We start from the raw sequence: 25206 nt of genomic DNA on the forward strand, positions 1-25206 counted from the left end.
CTGGCAGGAGAAACCTGGGCAGAGAGGTGGACTGATCTCGCCTACTCCCCTTCCTCGAAGAATGACTGTCGCCATGGGCAATGTGGGGAACATGGACTCTCAGTAGATGGACTTCAGGCCACACAATCTACCCCTCACGTTCCCAATGCCTGAACTAGGACAGCTGGAAGAGACATTTGCCATTGTGGTGGTAAGTGTGGACTGAGTGGGCTTTTTGCTCCCCCTCACACTTCCCCATTCTGGTCCAACATGGTGCAAACAGCCCAATGGAGGCAGAAAAGAGGAGGTTTCCATCAGCCCTTCTCTTTTTCCCCCCCTAGACTCTTTTTGCCAGCAATGGCCAGGCAGGCAGGCAGTCGTGATCGTTAGATGGGCTTTTATTTTGTCAGCCCAAAAGCAGGGACCGGGCTTGGAGTGGTATATAGGAAATCTCCCTGTCTCTGCAGCATCCATTGTTTGCCAGCGGGCAGACAATGGGGAGGTGGCAGTGGCTGGCCAGTGTCTTTGGGCGAAGAGTTCTGAGCAACTGAGTCATGGTCAGCTGTACCAACAAAAGCCAGAAGTATTTGCCCACCATTTCCTGCTGCAAAAATCTTTTTAAAAATCCTGACTGTCAGGCAGCAACACCTACCAAGACATGAGGCACTGGAGAATCAGCCCTAGCTGCTTGTCTCTGCGGTGGTGCTTCCCAGAATCACCACCGTCACTTCTGCCCGCTTGCGCCGCCCCACTTTGCCATGAGTGGCATCAAGTTGGCAACCCCCACTCAGTCATGTGAACCTACATACCTACCCATTAGATGGGTCATTAGGAAGAACCAGTTTTTAAATTACTTGAATCCCATCATTGCTATCACCCAAGAGAATGAGTTAATACTGCTTTAATAACATATTTTTATATGGTGTATCATGCTTAACTGAGCTTTTTATTAGTGCATGCCTGCCCTTACAAATGATTGTGTCATGGTTTATTTAAGCAGAGCATTTCAACAGAATGCCAATACCTTAATTTACATTATGATTTGTAGATATTTATTGAAGAAGATGTACCATGTAGTGACCCAAAGGGTATTAATGTGTAGAACCTCAGATGTTCCTTGATTAATGACACTTCTCTAAAGGTCTTTAAGCTGATCAATTTGTGATTCAGGATCAGTTTTCTGCATATATTTTATCACTAAACATGTGGTATGTGTCACTTTTTGTAAGTGAAGGAACTCTAGGAAAATTATATTGGTATCTATGCATGTAACATTCCCAAAAATTAGTCAACAATGTTATCTAAATAGTTGGAAATTTGGTCTCTCAACCCCTTCCTGGTCTCTAGTCCTTCGGGATTGGGCGGCCTATAAATTTATTAAATACTTAAATACTTAAAATACTTAAATACTAAATACTCTATATCAGATTTCTTTACTGAGGGAGAACCGCAATAGCTGACAAATCAATCTATATGTACAATTGGATGCTTATTTCAGAATTCCTAAAATGCTCCTCTCAGGATAGATGGGATTCTTATTCACAATTCCACTTATCCAGCTGCAATACTTGATATCCCTCCCAAGAATTCATCTACAGGTAGTCCTCGACTTATAACAGTTCATTTATAGCAGTAATAGCAATAGCAGTAGACTTATATACTGCTTCATAGGCCTTTCAGGCCTCTCTAAGCGGTTTACAGAGAGTCAGCATATTGCCCCCAACAATCTGGGTCCTCATTTTATACACTTTATCCAAGTGTATAAAGCCAATGGAGCCAAGACAGAATGACAACATCAGTTTTCATCCCTGAGGAGTAGCAAGCCTGGTTTTAGTAATTAGCTTCATAAGTAAATTGGCAAGAGGAGAGAAGAGGGAACCAGCAAATATACCAGGCATTTAGTACAAAAGATATTCACATTTCTGTTGATTCATGAACTAATGGAGCCGCACACAGTTTTGGGACACTCTGAATTATTTATACTGTTCTGAACAGAACTCAAACCCAATCTATGCTTTCCTTTAACAAGGGTAGAGTTAAATATGTTTCAAGCATTTACTGCCAAAGCAATAGCAATAGCAATAGCAATAGCAGTAGACTTATATACCGCTTCATAGGCCTTTCAGGCCTCTCTAAGCGGTTTACAGAGAGTCAGCATATTGCCCCCAACAATCTGGGTCCTCATTTTACCCACCTCGGAAGGATGGAAGGCTGAGTCAACCCTGAGCCGGTGAGATTTGAACCGCTGACCTGCTGATCTAGCAGTAGCCTGCAGTGCTGCATTTAACCACTGCGCCACCTTGGCTTTAGTGACCGTTCAAAATTACAACAGCACTGAAACTAGTGACTTTCACACTTACAACCATTGCGGCATCTTCATGGTCACATGATCAAAATTTGGATGCTTGGGAACTGTTTATATTTATGATGGCTGCAGGATCTTGAGGTCGTGTGATCACTTTTTGCAACCTTCTGACAAGCCAGATTCACTGAACAACCATGTTACTAATTTTACAAGTTCAGGGATTCACTTAACAACTGGGGCAAGGAAGGTCATAAAACAGGGCAAAACTCACTTAACAAATGTCTCATTTAGCAACATAAATTTTGGGCTCAGTTATGTTATAAGTAGAGGACTACCTGTATTGCAAAATGGCAGGAAAGGCCCTAATAGTAACAAGTCTTTCTCTTCAAGTAAGGGAACGTTGGATCAAAGCAAACACTTCTACAAAATTCAGACTAAATTATCCAAACACAGATTAAAATCACCACATACTGAGAGACAAAGTGTTTGTGTCCTAGCTTAAAATCTGCAGAACATATGCTAATTGAAAGACAAGGACGAGCACAATAGTCAAGAGCTCCTAGATTAGCCTTATCAGAGCTGATATACAGTACTCTAAATAACCTTTCTGGCTAGAACAGTGATGGCAACCTTTTGTCAAAATATTCAGAAAATGCCCAAATTGATCCCTCTGGTGTGTCATTCCCCTACTCCCTCAGACAAAAGAGAAACAATGATTTATATGTTTATTTTTTAAAAAAAAAATATTGTGTGATGCTACGTACTACATAAAGAAATATCAAATAATTACAAGCATGAAATACAAGTAAAACAAATTGATTTCAGAGATGTGCTTTTAAGAATAGTTACTGTCAGGTGTGGGTGAACATTGATGTGTCACCCAAAACATCATGATTTTTAACATGTGTGATATAGATTTCAGTTTAGTTGGCTAGAAAATACAGCAGCCCAGCACATTTGGCAGGCACCAAACCAATGAAGGCTGTTTTAGAACAGGGCTGGGCAATGTGTAGCACTTTGAAATATTGCTGTTTTACATCTCCTGGGAGTCTAAACCTGGATGGTGAATGTAAGCTGTAGTTCATCAATGCTTATGTCTACATATTGCAAAACTGATAAAAAAGAATTGAGCTGGCACCTAAAATACAGTTAATGGGACCACATTTCAGAGTTTCATTATAGAAACAGCCTTATCGTAAAAGTATCCAGAGCTGGGTTTTATCAAACTGGATGGCTGGATTCATATGGGAAGATGGTCTTTCAATTACTAGCAGCCTGAATAAGAATCCAGTAAAGGTTTTCAAGCAATGACAAACATATTTTCTAACTAGTGTATTTAATTTAGCAACATTCTTTTTGCCTATAGATAATCCATTTGATGTCTGATAGAAACTCTCCAAACACTTGATACCGCTCTATCAATGAAACATTTTCTAGGAGCAGTTTGGGAACAGAAAAAGATGAAGCTGTAGGTGCATATCATCCTTAACAGTTTTGTAAGCAATTTGAAAGTGTTATTATCTTAGCCACAGCTTATTCCCTTAGTAGAGAAAAAAATGTGCTCTAAATCATTGGCTCAAGAATCAGAAAGATTTACAATTTTTTTTTCTAAAGTTGTTTTCATAAAGCAGGCTAGATAATTGCATTCAAAATAAGCAGAGAACTGTAAATAAATCATAAACATGTTTACCTCTGCTAGGATGGATGGAAGGATAGAGGGAGGGAGGGAGGGAGAGAAAGAGAGAGGGAGGGAGGGACGGATATGGGTAGCTAGGTAGATAATCCAGCCATTTTTTAAAAGGAAAGACTTCTATGAGTGGATATTCATACAAATGCAAATAACCTTCTAATGCATACAAAACATATAATCCTAATTATGCATAGAAACTGCAATTAGTATAGATTTATAGGTGCAGACTGCAGGTAATTGGGGTCAGGCATGGAGAAGGGCAATTGAAATGGAAAGGACAAAAATCTCACAGATATTAAATCAAACAAATGGCTCAGTTTATGGGACAAACAACTTCTCCCAAGAAACAGCTAGCCTTAAGGTTAAACTCAAATATATCCATGCTTTGCAGCAGGCAATTTACAAACTATCTATTTTTCTTGTTCATTCTTTTGGTTTCTCAGTTTATAAACATAATAAAGACTGGACAATATGTCATTAAGTGAAGCATCACATATCTGGACCCATGAACTTTTTTGCTGTGGCTGTTAAGCAAGACATCACATGTCTATAATTTGCAACCTCCTGCCTGCTTCCTCACTGATTTTGCTTGTCAGAAGCCAGCTGGGAAAGTTGTGAATGGTGATCATATCACTGGAGGAGGCCAGGACTATTGTAAATGCAAGACAATTGCCCAAATCACAAACCTGTGACTGCAGAGACACTGAGATGGTCATGGGAGCATGGGTTATATTTTTTTTCAGTGACATTGTAACTTCAAATGGTCACTAAATTCACGATCATTAAGCAAAGACTACCTATATTCTTGCAGGCAACTAAGCAAATATAGTAATTGTAAGCTGAATCAAATCAGGAACCAGAAATCTAATGGAAAATCAGTCCATACTACACAAGGGCCAGATCTAATCTATGCCCAAGCATCACCTGTGGTAGAACTAGAGTTCTATAGTTTGTAATAAGGCACCAGTTACTAGTTTACTGAATGTGAGGGTTTTTAAAACTATGTTTCAGCATTTTGTCTAAAATTTAGGCTATATGCAGGGTCTTCCAAATGAGAAGAATGTCTGATGTAGAGTAATTCCTTACTCACAAGAAATTCAGCCTATGATGCTTTAGGTAGTCATAGTTAAATATGATTGCACCTCAATGTGTAATTAGGTATATAAGAGGGTCAATAAATATTGAGCAGTTGACAAGAATTGTGTCATCAAAGAATAATAGAGAAATGCAATAACCAATGCACTCCAACTACACATCAACGTAGAAATGATATCATAAGAAGTACTGCTAATGAAAAGTAGTTAGGGTACTTATTTTCGGAAGACATGCTAATTCTCCCTTAGCAGACAACCATGTTACTGAGAAGTAGGGCAATTCTGTGTTCATTTTTATTTTGCAAAATTTAAGATACTTTTGGAGTTGATTGAGAAAAAAAACCAATGATTCTGTTTTGATTAATTGATAGGATAACAATAAGTGATGTCCTTATATTTTATGTTGCGGTGCAAAGCAACAGGAAAAGAGGATTATGATGGGACTATCTTGCAAAGTAAGCCACGTGCAAACAATGCAGCATGTGCTCTGCATTTGGGAGCTGTCAAAACGCTTCAGGGAAAATATGGATGCTACCCACTTGCATGTATTTTCAGATTTTGTTTTTCTTTCCTTTCCCTGTTGGTATTTCACAAAGAATTGCAGTGAAGATGGCAAAACATAACAAAGTTATGTGTAAGCATCACTATATATTTCATGATAGTGCATTTTAGGAAACAGAATGTAAGGAATAGAAGACTGTTTTGGTAGGATTCTAGAATATCACTTGAATTGAAGAACAATTCTTAGTATTTTAGTAAAGTTGAAGCTGTCAGGCTTGAGATATCATACACAGCTCTCTGGAAAGTCAAGATCATAACAACCAACTATCAAGAGAAGTTTCACATGCTAGATTGTCTGTGCAGTGTTCTGCCTCTATATACTGTATTTCTGAATCCTGGTTTGAATTCCAGGTCTTTTCCTGCTCTTTCTCTTTCCCAGCTTTAAAAGTCAGAGACATTTGTTCTGTCTGGTTTGAGAATCATCACTTAGTTCTCACCTAACTAACTTTATCCAGTCCTTATTAAAGTTTTCAATTACTGACATTTACTTAGGCTAGGGGTCAACAACCCATGGCTCTAGAGCTGCATATGGCTCTTTCATCTCTCTGCTGCGGCTCCCTGTTGCCGGTCAGTGCCACAATTGATAGGGCTTTCGGTTAAGACAGGTAAAGGAAAAAGGATGCTGCGCTAAGAGGAGACTCTACGATGGGGAAACTGGTCTTCCCATCAGGTCCAGAATTGAATCGGGGGCTTCCGTTTAGGACCTTTGTGGCTCTTTGAGTGTTTAAGGTTGCCGACCCCTGATTTAGGCATTTAAAGTGGAGGTGGGAGGAGGAGAATAGAAATATCATTAGGATTTTTTTAAAAGTCTTTTGACCTATTGAAAAAATTTCATTTTTCATTCCCCCCTTATTCTTTCTTCCATCTCTCAGAGAGAACTAACAACCAGATGACTGCAAAGAAATGCAATCCTTCCATTCCCCCATCCTATCAGAACCTAACCTTCACCCCCCTCCATCAACCAACTGTCTGTACCTATCTTTCCCCCCCCCCGCCATCAGAACTGATCTTTTCCTCTTCTTTCTCAAGGAATAAAAAACAGTCCAGCTCACTTTTGAAGAGAAAAGCACCTCTGAGACAACTACTGTGTTCCCCCCCCCCCAAAAAAAGAGCCATCTTATTTTCTTTTGGGCTTTGAAAGAAGCACTAGGCCTTATTTTAGGGGGTGTCTTATTTTTTTGAGCTACCCCCACACTGGCTTACTTCAGAGCCCCCTCAACCAGGCCATCCACACCCTGACAACTGTCTCACCTTCTGCAATCCTGTCCAGCAAGACTCCACATGGCTGCTGGCACACTTCTTCTGGCACTGGCATGGCACTTGAGCAGGAAACTGAGCAATGCACCACTGCTGTGTGCATGAGGTCAGGTGTGGGGGAGTTGCCCCATGCACCCACCCCTACTTACCCCAGGGCCCCTGAATCTAGACCATCTATGCACTGACAACTGCATCACCTTGGGGTTGCAGCACCAGCACATCACTTGGCCTCCTGCCAGAAGAAGTGGACTGACACCCACATAGGATGGGCTGTTGGAGCCACTGCCTTTGACTGTGGGGGCCTTGAGATAAGCCAGTGTGCAAATGCGGTAACTCCACCCCCCTCACCTTACCTCATGTCAGTGATGTTCTGACTGAGGGTTCCCAAGAGCATGGAACAAACTCCTTGTCCTGGCAAAAACCACTTTTATTAATTTACAGTGAATTCTGCTCATTCATAGCCAGCAAAGTCTTTCAAAGGAGGATTTATGGTCACACACCTTATCTGGCTTGGAGAGCTGACAGGCCGATATCTGCAGAACTTAGCAAGGAGTCTTGGAGAGTCACTAACCAATTAGCAAACGAATTGTCTCCTGAAAACTCCATTCCCCTTTCACTCCTCTTTTATTTCCTCTGGGAGAGGTCATTCATCATCTGGCATTACTCCTAAATCGACCCCTGCTCTTTAGCTGTTCTCTTCGTCTGGCCACTCTGTGCATGCGCACACTGGGAACAGGCTCCAGCTGTTCATGTGTCTCACTGCTGTCTGACTCTGACAACAGCTGATAACTGGCCTATCGCTCTGGACCCCTCTCTGCCTCTGACACAGAGCCCTCATCAGAGCCTTCCCCAGACTCCAGGACTGGCCCATGTTACTCCCCAAACTCCTCACTGTCCAAATCTGCCGCCAGCTTTACTAGTGAGCTACAACAAGCAGGATCACAAGTAACCAGATGAAATGGGCAGCGCGTGGTTGTGCAGTTGATTAAGTAGGACTTATTTTGGGGATAGGGCTTATATTAGGCACACACAAAAACATGCTATGGCTTATTTTTGGGATAAGTCTTATTTTCAGGGAAACACGGTATGACCTGGATGATTGAGAATCTTCACTTTCAGTTTTCAGTTTCTTTAACTTTCTTATTTAGGCAACATCAAGTGACTTCTAAAGGGTGTATGGATGCTAACGTAGCTATTTAAAGGCTATTTGGGCTCCCCAAGAGCTTATTTTTGTAGGTTGTACTCAAACCGGTCCAATGCATTTCAGATGTCACTTTAGTTGAATCTTTGGTGGCAGCTTTACATCTTGTTTTGACTAGTCAGTGAGGAGGTTCTCTGCACATATTTCTTACAAATGCTTGTACCAGCAATAAAGCACTTTGTAAGGCAACGTCTCCTGCAGCTTTGTCTATATTTATTAGGTGACTCAGATGAGAACGAAGAGCATAGAGAAGGCACAAATCTATCTGTCTCCACAAAGCAACTTGTCTGTGTGGTTTATACATGTTTTAAAAGGCGATCCTAGTTTTCTTCAGGCATAAAGAGATGCAAACCAAAGTCCACTCTCACTTGATCTGCTTGATGAAGAAGCAAATGTTTACCACTGACTCAGAAGGCAACTATAGAATGTTATACTTGACTGAAATCCCAATCTGTTATTTTGCTGAGGGGACTCTTGGGATTTCTAATGGGACATGGAACACTTCCCTTTTGGTGCACTGACTGAATGCAAGGCAGTTTAGCTGAGAGTGAAAGTAATTATGACCAGTTTATAGCTGTGTGGTGGCCTAAATTAAATGAGTTTGAAACTACAGACATATGGAAGCCATGTGCCTCTGACATACAGATAACAAACCTTAGAAAATGACTAGAGGCCTCATGAGAAATCCAGGAAAGATCCCCAAATCCAAAAATCTTGTGACAACAAACATTTCTCTGAATGCTTAAAGATGTCTTATACATCTTTATAATTTGCTCTTGATTCTTGTAATATTCCTGAATATTAAAACATGTAAAATTAAAAAGCTTTTGGGTATAATTTTTTTTTCAGGTTTTGGGGCCTCAAAACAGAAATATTCATCTCTAAATAAAATAATCCATTCCCATTTTGCAACACTTTTCCATCCAGCCTATTGCTCACAAACATGAAGCCCAAATTATGTATATTGTTCTTCAGTTGGGGACCCTCGATAATACATATGACTTTGTGGGTATACAGGCCTCGGTTCTCTCTTTTCTCCTGTTTAAATCTAACTGAAGATGCTGGGACTTGCACTACAATTGACAGTTTAGAGTGAGGCATCACCCGTAGGTTGATGTTACTTAGATTTATATTTCTACTCCCAGACTGTCTTAGTGATGTCATGATCATGTTGACCCAGTGCCCGGAGATCATGGCAGCCTGCATGGGGAGAAACAGGCTTTGGCTCAACCCAAGCAAAACGAAATGGCTTAGGATATTTGAAACTTCTGTTGGCAGGATCTTTCATCTTTGGTTCAGGAAGAAGCAGCACTGCTTCAGACAGGCTCACTGCACAATCCAGAGATCCTCCTGGACTCACAGCTCCTGCTTGATGAGCAGGAGGCAGCCATTTTTCGGCCTTTGCACACCTTTGTGGATCAATTGCACCTGTTCCTGAACCAGGCGGGCCTGTTCATAGTAACTCATTCCCTTGTGACCTCCTGCCTGGACTGCTATAACACACTACACACTATACTACCCAGGCCAGCATATTCTGCACTAGTTGAACCTGCCAAATGCTCTTCAAAACATGGAGGGCTGGGTAGTAAATAGAACAGGCTATTTGGCAAATGTGACACCATAAGCTGCATTGGCTACAATGTGCTTCTGCATATAATTAAGTGGTAGTCACTTTTAAACATGTTTATGGCTTGAAACAAGATGTCAGCCTCTAAGGTAGACCAGACTCAGAAACCCAAGTTACTTAAGCCAGTACTATTTTTCTTATAAGGCTATAGCAACAGAATCTTGTATGTATGAATGAACCTTTCCATCCCTTAATGTTCATAAGAACCAGGGAAGGTCTCATCTGAGATGTTTACTTGGATTAGAGATCTGACTAGACTCAAATTTCTTTTATCTAAGTATTGTCTTGGCTATTGTCTTCACCTATTCCTCAAGGTTATATATTCTGCCTCTTACATCAGGTTATTTAAATGACCATCTCTCCCTAGTTGTTTCTACCCGTTCTCTTTGTTTAGGCATGATGGGCATGCTCCAGGTCCCATAAGCTGGGACCTGGAGCATGCCACCCACTTTTCACCATAGAGAAAAAATTTGTGCAAATTATAGTATTTTTTGGAGCTATGTAATGTTGGCTGATGGGCTCAGAACAGTGGAGAAGTTCAATTTTTTTACTACCAATTCTATGGTTTGGTGGGTGTGACAGGGGAAGGATACTGCAAAAATCTCCTTCCCACTCCATTCCAGGGGAAGGATACTGCACAATCTCCATTCCCACCCCACTGTGGGGCCAGCCAGAGGTGGCATTTGCTGGTTCTAGGAACTACTCAAAATCTCCGCTACCAATTCTCCAAACTAAAATCTGGTTCTGTACTTGGGCCTGCGACCCTTACTGTGTAAAGGGATCTGTTTCCTAGCTATGCAGATTTTCTCAGCTATTATGTATTTTAAATTTTGTATATGTAACTCTTTTTTAATTTTTAAATTGCTGTTTCCTGCCCAAAGTCATTGCTGAGATGGGTGATTATATAAATTGATTAAATAAAAAAATAACAGATTCAATCCAGATAACATAAATTCAGATGGTTAAGGGATCATGGAGATATTCCAGGGCAAATCCCATGGAAAGAAGATGGGTTTGACTTAGGGCAGAATGTGAGGAATTACTGGCAAAAGCATCAGAGAAAATAAAATAAAACTGTCTTAAGTCCAGGAACTTGAAATCCAAGGTGATGCCAGATGGACAATTTGAAAGCTATAAATGATGGTGACAGCATTGCCATGATGATGTTGAGGTTCAACTGGGGATGCAGTGTACAGCATTATTTCCCCCTTTTTAAAATAAATAAAAAAATCTTACACATCAGAACAAATGGATGAGTATATCATCATAATCTTCTTCTTCATCCCTTAATTGCAGATTATTTTTCCACATTTAAAGTTAATCCCTTATTTTTAATTTACTTGTGTCCAAAGGGAATCCTCCATAAAAACAGTTTAAAATCACTTTTTTTCACCATAGAGAAAAAATGTGTGCAAATTATAGTATTTTTTGGAGTATAAGATGCACCTTTTCCCCTCAAAACAGAGGGTAGAAATCTGGGTGCGTCTTATATACTGAGTACAGCATTTTTAGCCTCCCGAAAGCTGACCCCTACACCAAAATGGCCATGCATAGCCTTTAGGAGGCTTCCAGAGTGCTCCTGGGGGCTGGGGAGAGCAGAAATGAGTGAAAATGGGCCATTTTTGCTTGATTTTGCCCCCCGGCCCCCAGGAGCACTCTACAAGCCTCCTAAAGGCTATGAATGCCCTTTTTTGATGAAAAACGGGCCCTTTTTTGTGAAAAATGGGCCGTTTTTGGGAGGTCTGCAGAGTGCAAAAACTTTTTTAAAAATTTGCCTCTTCAAAATCTTGGTGTGTCTTATACTCTAGTGCATCTTATACTCCGAAAAACATGGTATATCTTAAACCTAGGAGAAAGTAACTTTAGCTGCCATGACTCATCTTTCAGACAATTCTATCTGGATGACTGAAAATCTTCATAGAAATATTGCCACACATTTGAGGGAAGAAACCCTGAGGTTGGGAATACCCCTAAGAATTTTGGGGGTTGGCACATTCTAACAACACTCTACCCACTCAGATTCCCGAATCGTCTTGTTCAGACTGAAGAAACTGCTTGGAATGTCTCAAAATGTCTCAACAAGAAAATAAGTCCAGTTGTCATGACTCCACTGTCAGAGAGGTCTACCTGGATGATTGAGAAGCTTCCTCAGCATTTGACTCAAACAGCTTAACAAAAACCATGCACAGAGTTAAGATGATGTCCTGCAGATTCATTGCTAGGAATGTTAAAGAATAAACTGAAATTATGAGAATCAAGAGATAAGTGAAGAAAGAACTTATTTTTCTCTTCCTTTTATTAATTCTAGGCTAGTTTATGTTAGATATCCAATTTCTTACAGTAATCTATTAGACTACCACCATGTATCATCACAATATGCTGAAGAATATTCCTAGGTATGCAGCATCTTTTACAATTAGTAAAGAAGAAATTATCTAAACATACACATTATAGGTAAAGAGTAAGGAGATCCATCTTACCAGAGTTGCAAGAATATAGTGGTATCCTATCCCATTTTTTTCAAGCTTGATTATCTGTAATTAGAAAAATAAAGCACAAAAACAATTTACTGACCAATTGAGAAATGCCTCTCTAATAATTTTACCCTGTTTGTGGAGGAAATAAGAAACATTTCACTGGGATTGAAGATGCTTAAAGAATATAGCTCATGCTACATTCAAATACACATTGTGGTATGCATACTACCATATGATAGCAACATGCAACATAGATAATAAAATATGATAATAAAAATATTATCATCCTCAAATGAAAATGCAAATATGGGATACCTTTAAGTAGGTCACAAGCATTAACAACCATATGCTCTTTGTCTCACAAGCCAATTGATTGTGATCCTCAGGCAATGATAATCAGATGCATGTTCACATTTGGCAAAACTAAAGCAAACAAAATGCAGAAATGAATTGTTTCTTTGCTTTGTTGCAATGCCCGAAACAGAACTTGTTTATTTCATTTTGAGCCTTTCCCACTTGTACCTAGTGACAGCCAAGCGTGACATGACAACACCATATTTTTCTGCTGTTGGCTCGGGCTACGGCATTATCACATCTCAATCCATGAATGAGGCAGTCAAAATTTGTTCTTAGCTCTTAAGGGATTACAAGAGTATTTTCCTCTTTATTCCAAGGAGTGTGTAATCCATGTCACTCATTTTCTTGGTCAGAAATCTGGGGACTGTGATGATTTGAAATATAGGCAACAGAGACCGAATAGGAACTGGCAGTAGGGACAGCAATTTTATGCCACTATAGATTTTTGCCAACTCAAGTATGGATGGAGAGCACTCCAATTCAGAAGATGAGAAAAAGCCCTAAGATTGATCAATGCGAAGACCTGGAGTTACATGGGCTCATATATACAAGAAATGCAAATCTTTAGCCAATTATTAAAAAAAAAAAACCAAGCAAAACTAGAACTATGCACTGAAAGAAAAAACTAGGCTGGATTGAAACTTAGGTCACACTGAAACAAGATGCATTGAAATTGAACATATTTTGTAATATAATATGATGGTTTTAATAAGGCCACTGGAAAAGAAAAGATTTTATTTACAAGTATTTCTAAGCCATCATTGTTAAAAATTCTCCAAAATTTGATTAAATCTGGAACTAACTCAAACGGCGAGAACTTTTTTTTAATGATCAGACCATCCTCTACCAACCACCCCAGCTTTTTCCGATCTGGATGCCCTTTGAATTGTAGATTTCAAATTCCAGAAATATCAGCCACCTTTGTGAAGAATTCTGGGCGTTAAAATTCACATATTCAGAATGTATTCAGGTTAGGAAAGGTTGGATTAAGCCAGCAATGGTGAACCTTTTGGGCTTGGTCTGTCAAAAATTTGGAAAATATTTAATTTGAATTTGCTGGCATGTCACCCTCCCCCCTAAAAAATACTTATTTTTTTTTAAAAAAATACCAAGACTTTGAGACAACCCCAGGCACACAAGGCTTTCATTCTTGAAGTAGCTTTGAAGCACTTCTGCAGCTTCTGCAAAGTCATGCTCCATTCTCCTGCAATTTTGGAGGCACTGCAATCTGCAGAAGAGCATAATTTATTCTCACATGGCCTCCTCGAAAATCATATGAGAATGTGGTATGCTTTCAAAAATAGTTGTCAGGTGTTGTGAAATCTGGCCTGTCACTCAAAAGGTTATGGCATGTCACCTTTAACATGTGTATCATAGGTTCACCATTACGTAAGCCATCATTTTGCTTTTAACAGAATAAATAATAAGACTTCTGGGAGCTCACATACAATGTACAGTTGTGCATGGTTTTTTAAAAATTGTTTTTGTAAAAGTATATAATTCTGAACTTAGAAATTTCATTCTGGAATTTATAGTTACATGTATTGAGAAAATGACAAATTGTTTATGAACTTTATGCATTAAAATATGACCGATCATTTAAAAAAATCTTGACTGTGGTTCAGTCCATAACTTCTGTCACATATACACAGCCACTTTATCAAAGTCTAAACAACTGGGATTATTTATGCAATGATGAACACAGTGGAAATCTTGAGAAGTGTCCTTTATAACCTCTAGCCTATATCTCCTATAGAATGGCAGGAAGATACAAATCGCTTATCCTAAACATAGACGTAAACAGAAAGGCATTGATTCTTGTTGTGCCTTATATGCAACAGGCATTTTCTTTCTAGTATGATCTATTTGCAGTATACAGAAATTATATAATTGTTTTCATTATTTTAGAAATACAATGAAAATTCTTGAAATTGATGTGAAATTTAAATAAGCATTCCTATGCAATGGTCATGATTACACTTAATCTTCCTGTGTTGAGAGCACTCCAACAGCACTGCAAAAGAATGACTGTAGATCGGTACTTTAATATATGATTTTCCTATCTAAGGAACATTAACCATTGCCTAAGGAGCCATTAACCATTCTCACTTCACTATCATCTGGATATAAATGCATATAATTTGTCAATGTAAACCATTTAATGGCTTCCAATACTCCCATGTTTCTTGGTCAGTAGTAATTTATTGACTTAGTGAAATCAATATAATTGCCTTGGTGAATTTTTTCTGTTCAACATATTTCTGATTTACATTGATCAGAAGAGTTGTAACAGTGTTACCTATTTTTGAATGGCAAGATGGAAAGCAGTTGTGAACTATTTGTGCCAGTTTCTACTCTCTGTGTTTCTTTTATTAGAATTCCAGCCATAAACAAGAACAGACCCAAAACAAATACAAATTCAATTCCACTTTTTCCTCCCTTTTCTTTCTTGGTTTTTCAATTAAATATCAATTCCCCAGGTGAGAACTGGAGAATGCTACATAATGCCATACAATTCCTCAGCATTACAATTATCACCAAATGGATTAGTTCTTATTGGACACTTGTTTCTACCTTAACTGGCTCACCTGCTTTAGAGTTTTCCAGCCGGAATGCTCTTGAGTACACCTTAAAACTGCCTGACTCCTATACTAATATCCTTGTACCTCTATTAGTGTTATCAGAGCAGATACAAATAAGTAAGGCTCCACCACCGTCTTTCCAACTATACGGATCTCCTGGGTAGGATAATTAAATAAGGACTGAAGCAAATATTTCTGGAAGCGCTGCAGATTGGTTGGCTTTTCCATTAACAGTTCCTTTCTAGGACATGAAGCTTCTTGTATTTCTACTAAGAAAAAGAATGCATTCCTTGGTTAACTTCTGGCTTCTGATGGCTTCTCCCCAAAAAGAATATGAAAGGAGGCATTTCTAAACTTGCGAATCCAATATTGTGCTTGCATACATGTCTGATTTTGAGTTGTAGTATTTGCATTAATCAAGAAAAAGGCTCCAAAATGCAGCTGTCAGGAAGTGAAAATTTAGAGGGCGGGAGCATGTGAGAAAGTTTTTCATTTAGACTCTCACTGTGTAGCATTCATTCATTCATTCAGCTTTATAATTAATAAAAATGAGCAAAAAAGCAGAATCTCATGATAGTCATGGTGATACATAAACAAGGAGGGGAGAAGAAGGAGGAGGATAAGAAAAAACACATAAGTGTTTTAACAAAAAGTGAAATAAGTATGACAAAGAAAAATATGATGTAATGTGATTTTAAAAACCCAGTTACATTCCTATATGCAGTATACTTGTGTAAGGCAAATATTTTTCAGGTATGTATATATTTCTAATGCATTTATATATTATTTTCATAGTTTTCCACAGAGACAGAAAGCAAACTTCTTCATTAGAGTTGTGAAAGACAAGGCCTACCCCTTTCCTTTTCACTACCACATTCCAGCAGTGCAGTCTATAAGAACAACTGAGGATTCTTTGTTACTGCCCTACTGAATGCCTCTAAATGAAAGAGCTGTTCCCCAACCATTTGTGATTCACACCTCAGGTTTCAGATGTAATGCAACAAGTGAATATGAATAAACAGATGGGACGAGCCCAGTGAAAAAGTGTGATTAATTTGATCAACACTCTAACCCCAGAGTTACAGCACAGCAGCTGTTTTGTCATGGACAGTATTTAATATTGCAGAGCTGGCCTACAATCTCTACAGGGATTTTCAAAACACTTCCGTTTATTTCTGCAGTACATCTGTACTTCTGTATGCTTTCTGGGCTATGCCAGCCACGTTTCTACATGGGCAATTATTTCTGAAACCACTTGTGCAATATATATCATAAGTGCTGTTTTGTGTCATTGTACATATGATTTTATTGTGTATCCCAGAGGTCTAGTCCAGGGTACCATCAAATATGCTGGGCTATAGCTGGGGAACCCAGATTCAAATCTACCTTTAATCACTTTCATAAATTTAAAACAACCCATAGCTTTATATTTTTATAATAACCATGGCAACAAGAGCATCTTCATGTTGCAGCATGTATTAAAAAGAATTAAATCTCTTTTAAAATAGGACTTGTTCCCACATTTATGGTATTTAATTGTCAATAATAAGGTTCAAATCTAGAAATAATTTCCAAATAATATTTTAATTTTTCTTGTTTTGCTTCATAATTCACCATTTATAAAATGGTGTGTTTGTAATTGTAGTTTAATCTTGATATATTATTAGATTGGATTAGATTAAATTAGAATAGATTTTGATATTAATATTTTTAGACCATTTCTATTATGTTGTGCCTTCAGTAAATAATACATAAATAAATATTGTATTCTGAAAAGATCATTATTATATTAGGCTCTAATAGCAAAAAGCTACAAAGCATCTTAGAGTAATGAATTACTTTGCTATTCTTTAAAATTGCTCATTACTATCCAGAGTTTTTCATATGTGGTATCCCTATCCTTATCAAGAAGAAGAAGAAGAAGAAGAAGAAGAAGAAGAAGAAGAAGAAGAAGAAGAAGAGGAGGAGGAGGAGGAGGAGGAGGAGGAGGAGGAGGAGGAGGAGGAGGAGGAGGAGGAGGAGGAGGAGGAGGAGGAGGAGGAGGAGGAGGAGGAGGAGGAGGAGGAAGAGGAAGAGGAGGAGGAGAAGTCAGGACAACATTTCCAACATTTCTAAAAGCAAATCCTAGCACCATAACCAAAGTAGAAGCATGCTGTAGTGCTCTTGATCCTGCATCCATAGATACCAATCTTAATGTGAAGATCCCACTGCCTAGCCCACAACAGTGCTATTGCCATAAAAAAGCTAGGTTTCATGGAGTTACATCTTTGAAAGGACAGCCTAAATGGAGGAACAAGTAAGCCTCTGAGTATTTTGCTTTCAGTATTCAGATCTGACAAGCAATATTTTTGAGCACTCTTGTGGGCCTCAGATTTTAACTAAAAGGGGAACCTTGATTCTACTATAAGTGCCATTATTGTTTTAAATCTGGGAGTGAAGACCATCTTGCCTTATTTGTGCACAATTTAAAACCTACCTTGCCTAAGATAGCATTTAGTCGTTCTGATTCACAGTCAACAACCACGACCCGTTCCTTCTTCTTCTCCAAATTTTGGAAGAGTGACTTATAGTCCTCTTCTGTTGTTGTCATAACGTTGACTGCTGTTACCTGCCAGTTTTTCTCTGCAGCTGTATCCAACACCTTTTGCAGCACTGACAAACCTGATAGGATAAGATCAGATCAGATCAATTCATAGGAATGGCTGCTTTCTCTTTCTCTTTTCTATGACAGTCAACAAAATCATAGCTTTCAGAAATGCTTAATTTCTATATATACCTCATGATCTCAATCAATAAATTGAAGGTAAGAGACAGCATTTTAATATCGAACATCTACATGATACATTTACAATACATATTCACATAATGTTTATATCAAATGGTACATTAGATCAGCATTATTGTTCCCATTTTGTATATGTTGGTGGCTGGACATCACCCCTATGATATGGTGATTTATTTAATGTAACTTAATGCATTATGTGGAACAAATTAGATTTGCAGTATCTTCTGTATTTCCCACATTTAATAAGAACATAATCTCCCTATCCCAATCCAATTCTTCATTTGTCCCACAGCTCAGTCAGACTTACCTCGGTCAGCATCATAAATGTACATAAACTTCTGGCACTTGTAATATTCAATGACACTGATGAGGGCATCCTGAAGTTCAGGGCGCAGCTGAATAACAAATTGATTGGATGTGTCAACAGGGAAGCTGGGTGTTACAAAGCAGACATGTAGTGCCCCACAGAAGGACGTGAGCATGTTGACAGTCCTCCTCTCATAGAAGCCAAAGATAGCATAGACCCCCTTGGAGAACTGGGAACAGACTGCAGAGAGAGAAATAAATGGGGTGGGGGGAGTCAGAAATTCTCTGAAAGGAATTAGGTACACTTACATTTTATTACTAGTTTATTCCTTTGCAAATAGTCATATAATTCGAAGCATTGAAACTGAAGAAAGCCTCAAAGATGGAATGTTCCATTCGCTTTCTCTGAGTTTGATGACACGCTGTCGTGATTACAAGATATCGTCTTGACTGGCACTTTTTCAAATATCTTCCAAGAGAATTGAGGCTTTAAAAATGTTAGGATTAAGTTTATCTAAGCCCACACTCTCAAGCAAAGGAAGAAAAGATAGTGGGGGAGTTTTGTGATATCATCATATGTTACATGCTGCTGTATGGTTATTTCCATGCAGGTCTAGGAAAAAATGCATTAAATGTTCCTTCAAGATAATAAAGCCATTGCAATGAATTGTATGGTTCTAAGCAAACATTTTTTTTAACCATGCAAAATTAATATTTCAATCTACAGTATAGCATTTAAATTAGAATTAAAAAAGAACTTATCCAAATTAAAGGCAGGTAATGTTTCAAAACCATGTTTCAAAAATTCTTCTTGATGTGACAATTAAAATAAATCTGCTTTTACCTGGCCTACCTTTTGTACATTCAAGTATCTAGTATGTCTATGGAGATTCTCATTCATTCAGATCATGGTGCCTTTCAAAAGGCAACTGGGTTTTCTTGATTTCCCCCCCTTGAAAACATTTCACTTCGCATCCAAGAAGCTTCTTCAGTTCTGAGCTACTTCAATTCTCATCAGAACTGAATAAGTTTCTTGGATGAGGAGGGAAATGTTTTCAGAGAGGAAAAACCCCCGAAGAAAGACCAGATGCCTGTTTGGACAGGTATCTAGAATATTTAGCATGTTTGAGGTAACTTTTTCTTGAGAAGATAAGGAAAGCTCTGCTGAATGATTTAAGGATGTTTCTGGATCCAGTAGTATTCCCCACTGCCTCACACACACTTTGATTTCCTCACAAAAGCTTGCAAGAAGCACCCTCAAGTACTAGTAGATCTATCATCCACGAAATATGGCCTACCTCTTCAGAAGAAAAAAAAACAGTGAACAAAAATGATGTGCTAGAAACCCCTGAGGTTTTATTCAGCTACGGAATTTTAAGCTTGTATGAAAAAGGGAGATTTGGAAAACACTAATTAATGCTTTTGGGGACATTTTCAGCCTCATCACTTTTCTCTCTTGAGACTTTTCTAGCAAATGTGAGAGTTAACACCAAGGGATGAAACAGTAACCCTCAGTTCCATAATGGATTTGTTTCTTTAAAGTACATGAATATGGGGAATCTAGTAACTGCTCTCAAGGTCAGCAGTGATTTCTGGAGAGACAAGCAATTTAGATTAGCTAACAGTAGAGACAAAGAAAGAAAATTATGGCTTATCTTTGGAACCAAATCTTGTAAGAGTATTACATCACATGAGAATTCATATTTAGAAAAGGTCATTTGCTTGTTAAAGATTTTATCTCTGAAATTTCAAGACAAATTATATAGACCAGGTTGAGCTGTACATGCAGATGTGCAGCTGAATTGAATACACGTTAGGAAAGATGCATAAAATGTATAAGTGAAAATAATTTGAGTCACTAAAATAGCTTTTATTTGTTTAAATTGTAATTCAGATATGTCATCCTCACACCTCAAAATATAACTATGTAGAATTCCTAATTTTTGATATGGCTGATTGGTCTTTATCACATTGTGTGAAATTCTGGTACCTAGTACTATTTTTAAAAATCTTTTAGATGTTGTCTTTTTATTTTTATTTTTGGCAGAAATCAATATTAATTAATTGATTGCTTCTGATAACTAATTATGCAGTTGAGTTTCTGTCATATTTCATTACTTCTGATTATTTTACATCATTTCAATGCTTTGATTGTTTTTGCTGCTGTTTTATTGATTTAAGCTGTCTAGGGCACTGCATATAACATATAAAATGTATTCTTTCTTAAATATAAAAAATATCCCCAGAGACTTAAAAAATTGTGACAAAATTGATAACAGATTATCACATGTGGCAAGGTTTCATTTGTGGTACAGTTGGTCACGCTATTCCTGCAGTGAAAAAGATTGAGGTAGCTAACATCATCATGACTCTAGATTTAACAAAAATATTAAGCAATAATATTTTTGCATAAAGAAAATCAAATGCTAAAAATGTCCATTAGTTCTAGTTTTCTTTCCACTGATTTCAATAATTCTGTTGCTAGCAGGCAAAAGGGTTTGATCTTTGTCAAACAGTTCCTCGGGAGAAGTTTTGCACGGGATCATGGGAGTACTTGAAAGCTATGTACAAATTTCCAGAGGAAGATGTATGATAGGGACAGCAGCATATTTTGAAATACTGTATAAACCTCAGGCATACATATTGTCAAACGTGTTTAACTTTGTTCATGTTTATTGGTGCATTCTGATAAATCAAATTCTAAGGTGATGGTTCTTAAGAGTGACTGTACTTTCATCTTAAGGCCAGCCTTTGGTTTTAATATCATAGATGAATATGACTTTATAACTGCAGAATGCTCAAAGGAATCATTTTTTTAAAAAAAAGCTTTGAGTTTTCGCTGTTTTTATTCTCTTCTGATGTAATTCTAGTTTTTGCTGTCTAGTCCACGATATTTTCTTGTCTTTTAGTAAAAGGGTAAGATAACAACTGCAAGTGTTGTGAATGATCTCTTCTGAGTACCTCTAAGTACAAGAGCAAAGAATAATTTTGGATTATGCAAATGTGGCTCTGTAGATTTTGCAGAATTAATATTCCCAACATTTTTCATTTACTGAACTGGGTGGAACTGCTGGGAAGGGTAGCTTATCAACATCTATAGGGACATAGATGTTTATGAGGAGACAACATGAGATGATATAAAAGAACATCCTGTACTTTTTATTACTAACTCCTCAATTTACTACATCAGTCTGATTTTATGTCTTCTGATTAACATTCTACTTGGTAGGGCGGTTCTGTCACTACAAACACAACAATGCCAAGAAATGCCATCTGGAGAACTATAAAAGTATTGTGTAGTAAAAAACAAAAATCAAGTAAAAATGAACTGAATACATTGAACTGAATATGAAATTTCTTTTAAAATAAATAAACATTAATTTGAATTAAAATACAATATAGCACTCTGAAATGAACAACATAATGTATTGTAGGGTTCAATGCCCTTTGAGACAAAATAAGACAAAATGTTCATGATAATTGTGCAATTTTACTAGTTTTGTAAATTTATGCAAAATTTCAATGGAAGTCTTTGGCAGTCTTATAAGACTATAGCAATTTGGGTCAGGTCACTCAGACAATTAATAAGGTTTTTCAATGACTCTCAGAAGATAAAAAGCTTGCTTATCTCTGCCTCAGTTAATAATAAAAGAGCCAAGGTGGCGCAGTGGTTAAATGCAGCACTGCAGGCTACTGCTAGATCAGTAGGTCAGCGGTTCAAATCTCACCGGCTCAGGGTTGACTCAGCCTTCCATCCTTCCGAAGTGGGTAAAATGAGGACCCAGATTGTTGGGGGCAATATGCTGACTCTCTGTAAACCGCTTAGAGAGGCCTTTCAGGCCTATGAAGCGGTATATAAGTCTACTGCTATATTGCTATTGCTATAATACAATAAGTGCTAGATGAAGAACTGCAATAAATGTTCTGGATATCTATGAGTTAAGCTAAGAGGTTTAATCAAAATAAAATATAATAAAAAAACACCAAAAACTTTTAGTGTTTCATTTTAACACAGAATAATAAATAGATCTCCAAATAAATAATACATATTTTCTCAGACACAGCATATGCCAGAATACTGGAGATATAAGAAATGGAGGCAGTGACAAATTTTATTTTCCTGGGCTCCAATATCACCGCAGATGGGGACTGCAGCCAAGAAATTAAAAGATACTTGCTCCTGGGGAGGAAAGCTATGGCAAATCTAGACAGCATACTAAAAAGCAGAGACATCACCCTGCCAACAAAAGTGCATATAGTCAAGGCTATGGTTTGTAATGTATGGCTGTGAAGATTGGACCATAAGAAAGGCTGAGTGCCAAAGAATGGAGGTCTTTGAAGTACGGTGCTGGAGAAGACTCCTGCTAGTCGCTTGGACTGCAAGATGATCAAACCAGTCAGTCCTAGAGTTCAATCCTGACTACTCTTTAGAAAGCCAGATCCTGAAGATGAAACTCAAATACTTTGGCCATCTAATGAGAAGGAAGGACTCACTGGAGAAGAGCCTAATGCTGGGAAAGATTGAGGGCAAAAGAAGAAGGGGACGACAGGGAATGAGGTGGCTGGATGGAGTCACTGAAGCAGTTGGCATGGTCTTAAATGAATTCCAGAGGATGGTAGAAGACAGGAAAGCTTGGAGGAACATTGTCTATGGGGTCGCGATGGGTCGAACACGACTTCACAACTAATAACAAAAAGATATCTAAAGCAAGCACTTCTCACATTGCTATTAGTCCAAATACATGAATATGTACACCGAAAGGATATCTGAGACACTTTAGTTTCCTCACTTCATACATACACAATAAATGTACACTGTACTTTCTCTATTCTGACAACTGAATCTTCCATGCCTCCCCCTAAGTCAAGGACATCTGGAGAGAAAAAAGAACATGTCTAAAGTCTCAACGTACATAAATTATTAGATTTCTGGGGGGAAAACACAGCTTTGAATCCAAAATGAAACTGAACATGACAGTACTAAGCAAAAATGCACAGCAGGACTGAGAATTAGAACTTGAACTTTACAATCTGTTATTTCAGTATGGTAATCAGAATAAATGCTTTCCAACAGTAGCTGGTAGGCATTGTGATCTTTCTGGAAGTGCCTTCGTTTGCCAAGTTTTAGCTCACTTTTTTGTTTTTGCTGAGAGCAATAGTAAGAGAGTCATAATGTAAATTTAAGAAAATGATTTTAAATTAAAATATATAAATATATATGAGAAAAGCAAATTCTCCCTCTCTGCTGCCATTAAAGAGGGCCTAAGCATTATCTGCTGGAGAAATGAAAACTTTATATGACCAGAATTTTTTCCAACATAGTAATAAGAAAATCCAGATACTATATGGTGAAATCTAATTTTAGTCCCAATGTTTTTGCTATAGGTTTTTTTTCTCCTAGCATTGTCTCAAGTGATATTTTTGGAAAAACAAAGAAAACAATCCATCTTCTTTGGTAACCTCATTACTGTTTTGTGATCTATCTACCTCATAAAGCAGATTATGGCTTTGCAACACATTAATTACAGATGCCTCTGATTACAGATGCCACATTCTTCTCCTCTCAATCTTTCTGTCGTCTTCAGTACTTTGTATCAATCATGAGCAGGCATCAGTCCTCCTCCTACGCTGTACTCGGATAATTGTTAATCCCAGCCCTTGGAACAGATTCTAGCAGCCAAGAACTCACAGTTCTAGTCTGTTTAGATGGTTGAGGCAAGTCAGAATATTTGAAGAAAAGACCATCTGTGGTTAGCTAACTTGAGGGAGGAGTAGAGATATTTCTTGCTTTCTCTATGACATTCTTAATAATGTACTTTGAAAACTACTGCAGTCATCTTTTTTCCCCTTCTCACAATAACCTCAATTACTTAAATTAGATCCTGCCTTCAGAAGGTAACAACTTTATACCTGTTATACTCCCATAATTAGTTTGAAATTCACATTAACTGTCAGTAATAATAATCCTGTGAACAGCAGAAAAGGTGGCATGGGAGTACTTTCCATTTGTTCAATGGACCACGTTGTGTGGACATTATACAATTTAATTTGATGCCGATTAAGCACTAAGTATTGACTTTATGTTTCATTTAAATAAGTAACTGGATAGAAGAGATAAGCAATTCTTCTGGATACAAACATAGCAAAAACTTTGAAGTAATTCTACTGGATATAAACACAAAAAACAGTGCTTGCCTGCCTACCTCGTTTCCTTCTAAATCTTTTGATCCTTGCATTTCTGATTTATCTGAATGGTAATTTAATGTGTAAATTTTAAACCGGCTCATAATTTAGAAATATAGTTACATGAACTTTGTCTAAATTGGTGAGTTTGAGATATGTTTGAATAACTCTGCTGGAGTTTTCAGTTTGCATGGCTAATGAGGATGACACACAGTAATAGGTAGAATTTGTGAATTGTATTTGTGTGTGTGTGAGTGCCCGTGTGCACGCAAATACAATTAACTGTGATAGTGAAAATTTGAATATGGATTAGTGGAATCCAAAGTGGATTAACTTGATCATCATTAGTATTAATGTTATCTTGCCAGTTTGCCGGCTCCTTACTAGATGCTTACTAGATGATCTAAAACTTTATAAGCCTATTTAGAATCAGTTGAGAATCAATGTGAGAAGGTTGTTATTTATCTTGTCAAATGTCCACTTTTCAAGCCAACAGTTTTACATCTCTTAAATAACTGTTATGAAATGGTTCTTTTTCTTCAGACTGAAGAGAGAAAAATATCCAACTATAACTTCTTTAGAAGGTGAAGCAAGGTGAGCTAAGTACTGTAAATGCATTTGGTTTCTTTTTTCCATTCTAGTCTAATGTTTTAAAATGCAGGAATGTGCAAATTAGAATAAGTAGATGGTGACATTTTAAAACTGATTCCCTCAAAGCTAAAAAAGTTGTTATGTATCTTAGATTGCCTTCATGTACAAAGCACTGACTGTGCAGAGATGAACTCTTTAGCTATTAACACAC

The 25206-nt window shown here is 37.8% G+C and overlaps 1 protein-coding gene across 3 annotated transcripts in view; it reads right to left on the reverse strand.

Annotated features, from left to right (window-relative positions):
- Positions 1 to 25206, reverse strand: part of GRIA1 (glutamate ionotropic receptor AMPA type subunit 1) — a 242069-nt gene that overhangs the window by 97620 nt on the left and 119243 nt on the right. For all 3 annotated transcript variants that reach the window (XM_014071070.2, XM_014071071.2, XM_014071069.2), the window contains exons 3-5: positions 18223 to 18462; positions 17607 to 17791; positions 12195 to 12248 (exon numbers count right to left, since the gene is read on the reverse strand). In XM_014071070.2, coding sequence (XP_013926545.1) covers positions 12195 to 12248; positions 17607 to 17791; positions 18223 to 18462 — 479 coding nt within the window. The remainder of the gene's footprint in view (positions 1 to 12194; positions 12249 to 17606; positions 17792 to 18222; positions 18463 to 25206) is intronic.

This window comes from Thamnophis sirtalis, unplaced genomic scaffold (assembly GCF_051295495.1).
Source record: "Thamnophis sirtalis isolate CommonGarterSnake01/CBP01778 unplaced genomic scaffold, rThaSir2_p1.2 scaffold_3, whole genome shotgun sequence".
Taxonomy (NCBI): Eukaryota; Metazoa; Chordata; class Lepidosauria; order Squamata; family Natricidae; genus Thamnophis; species Thamnophis sirtalis.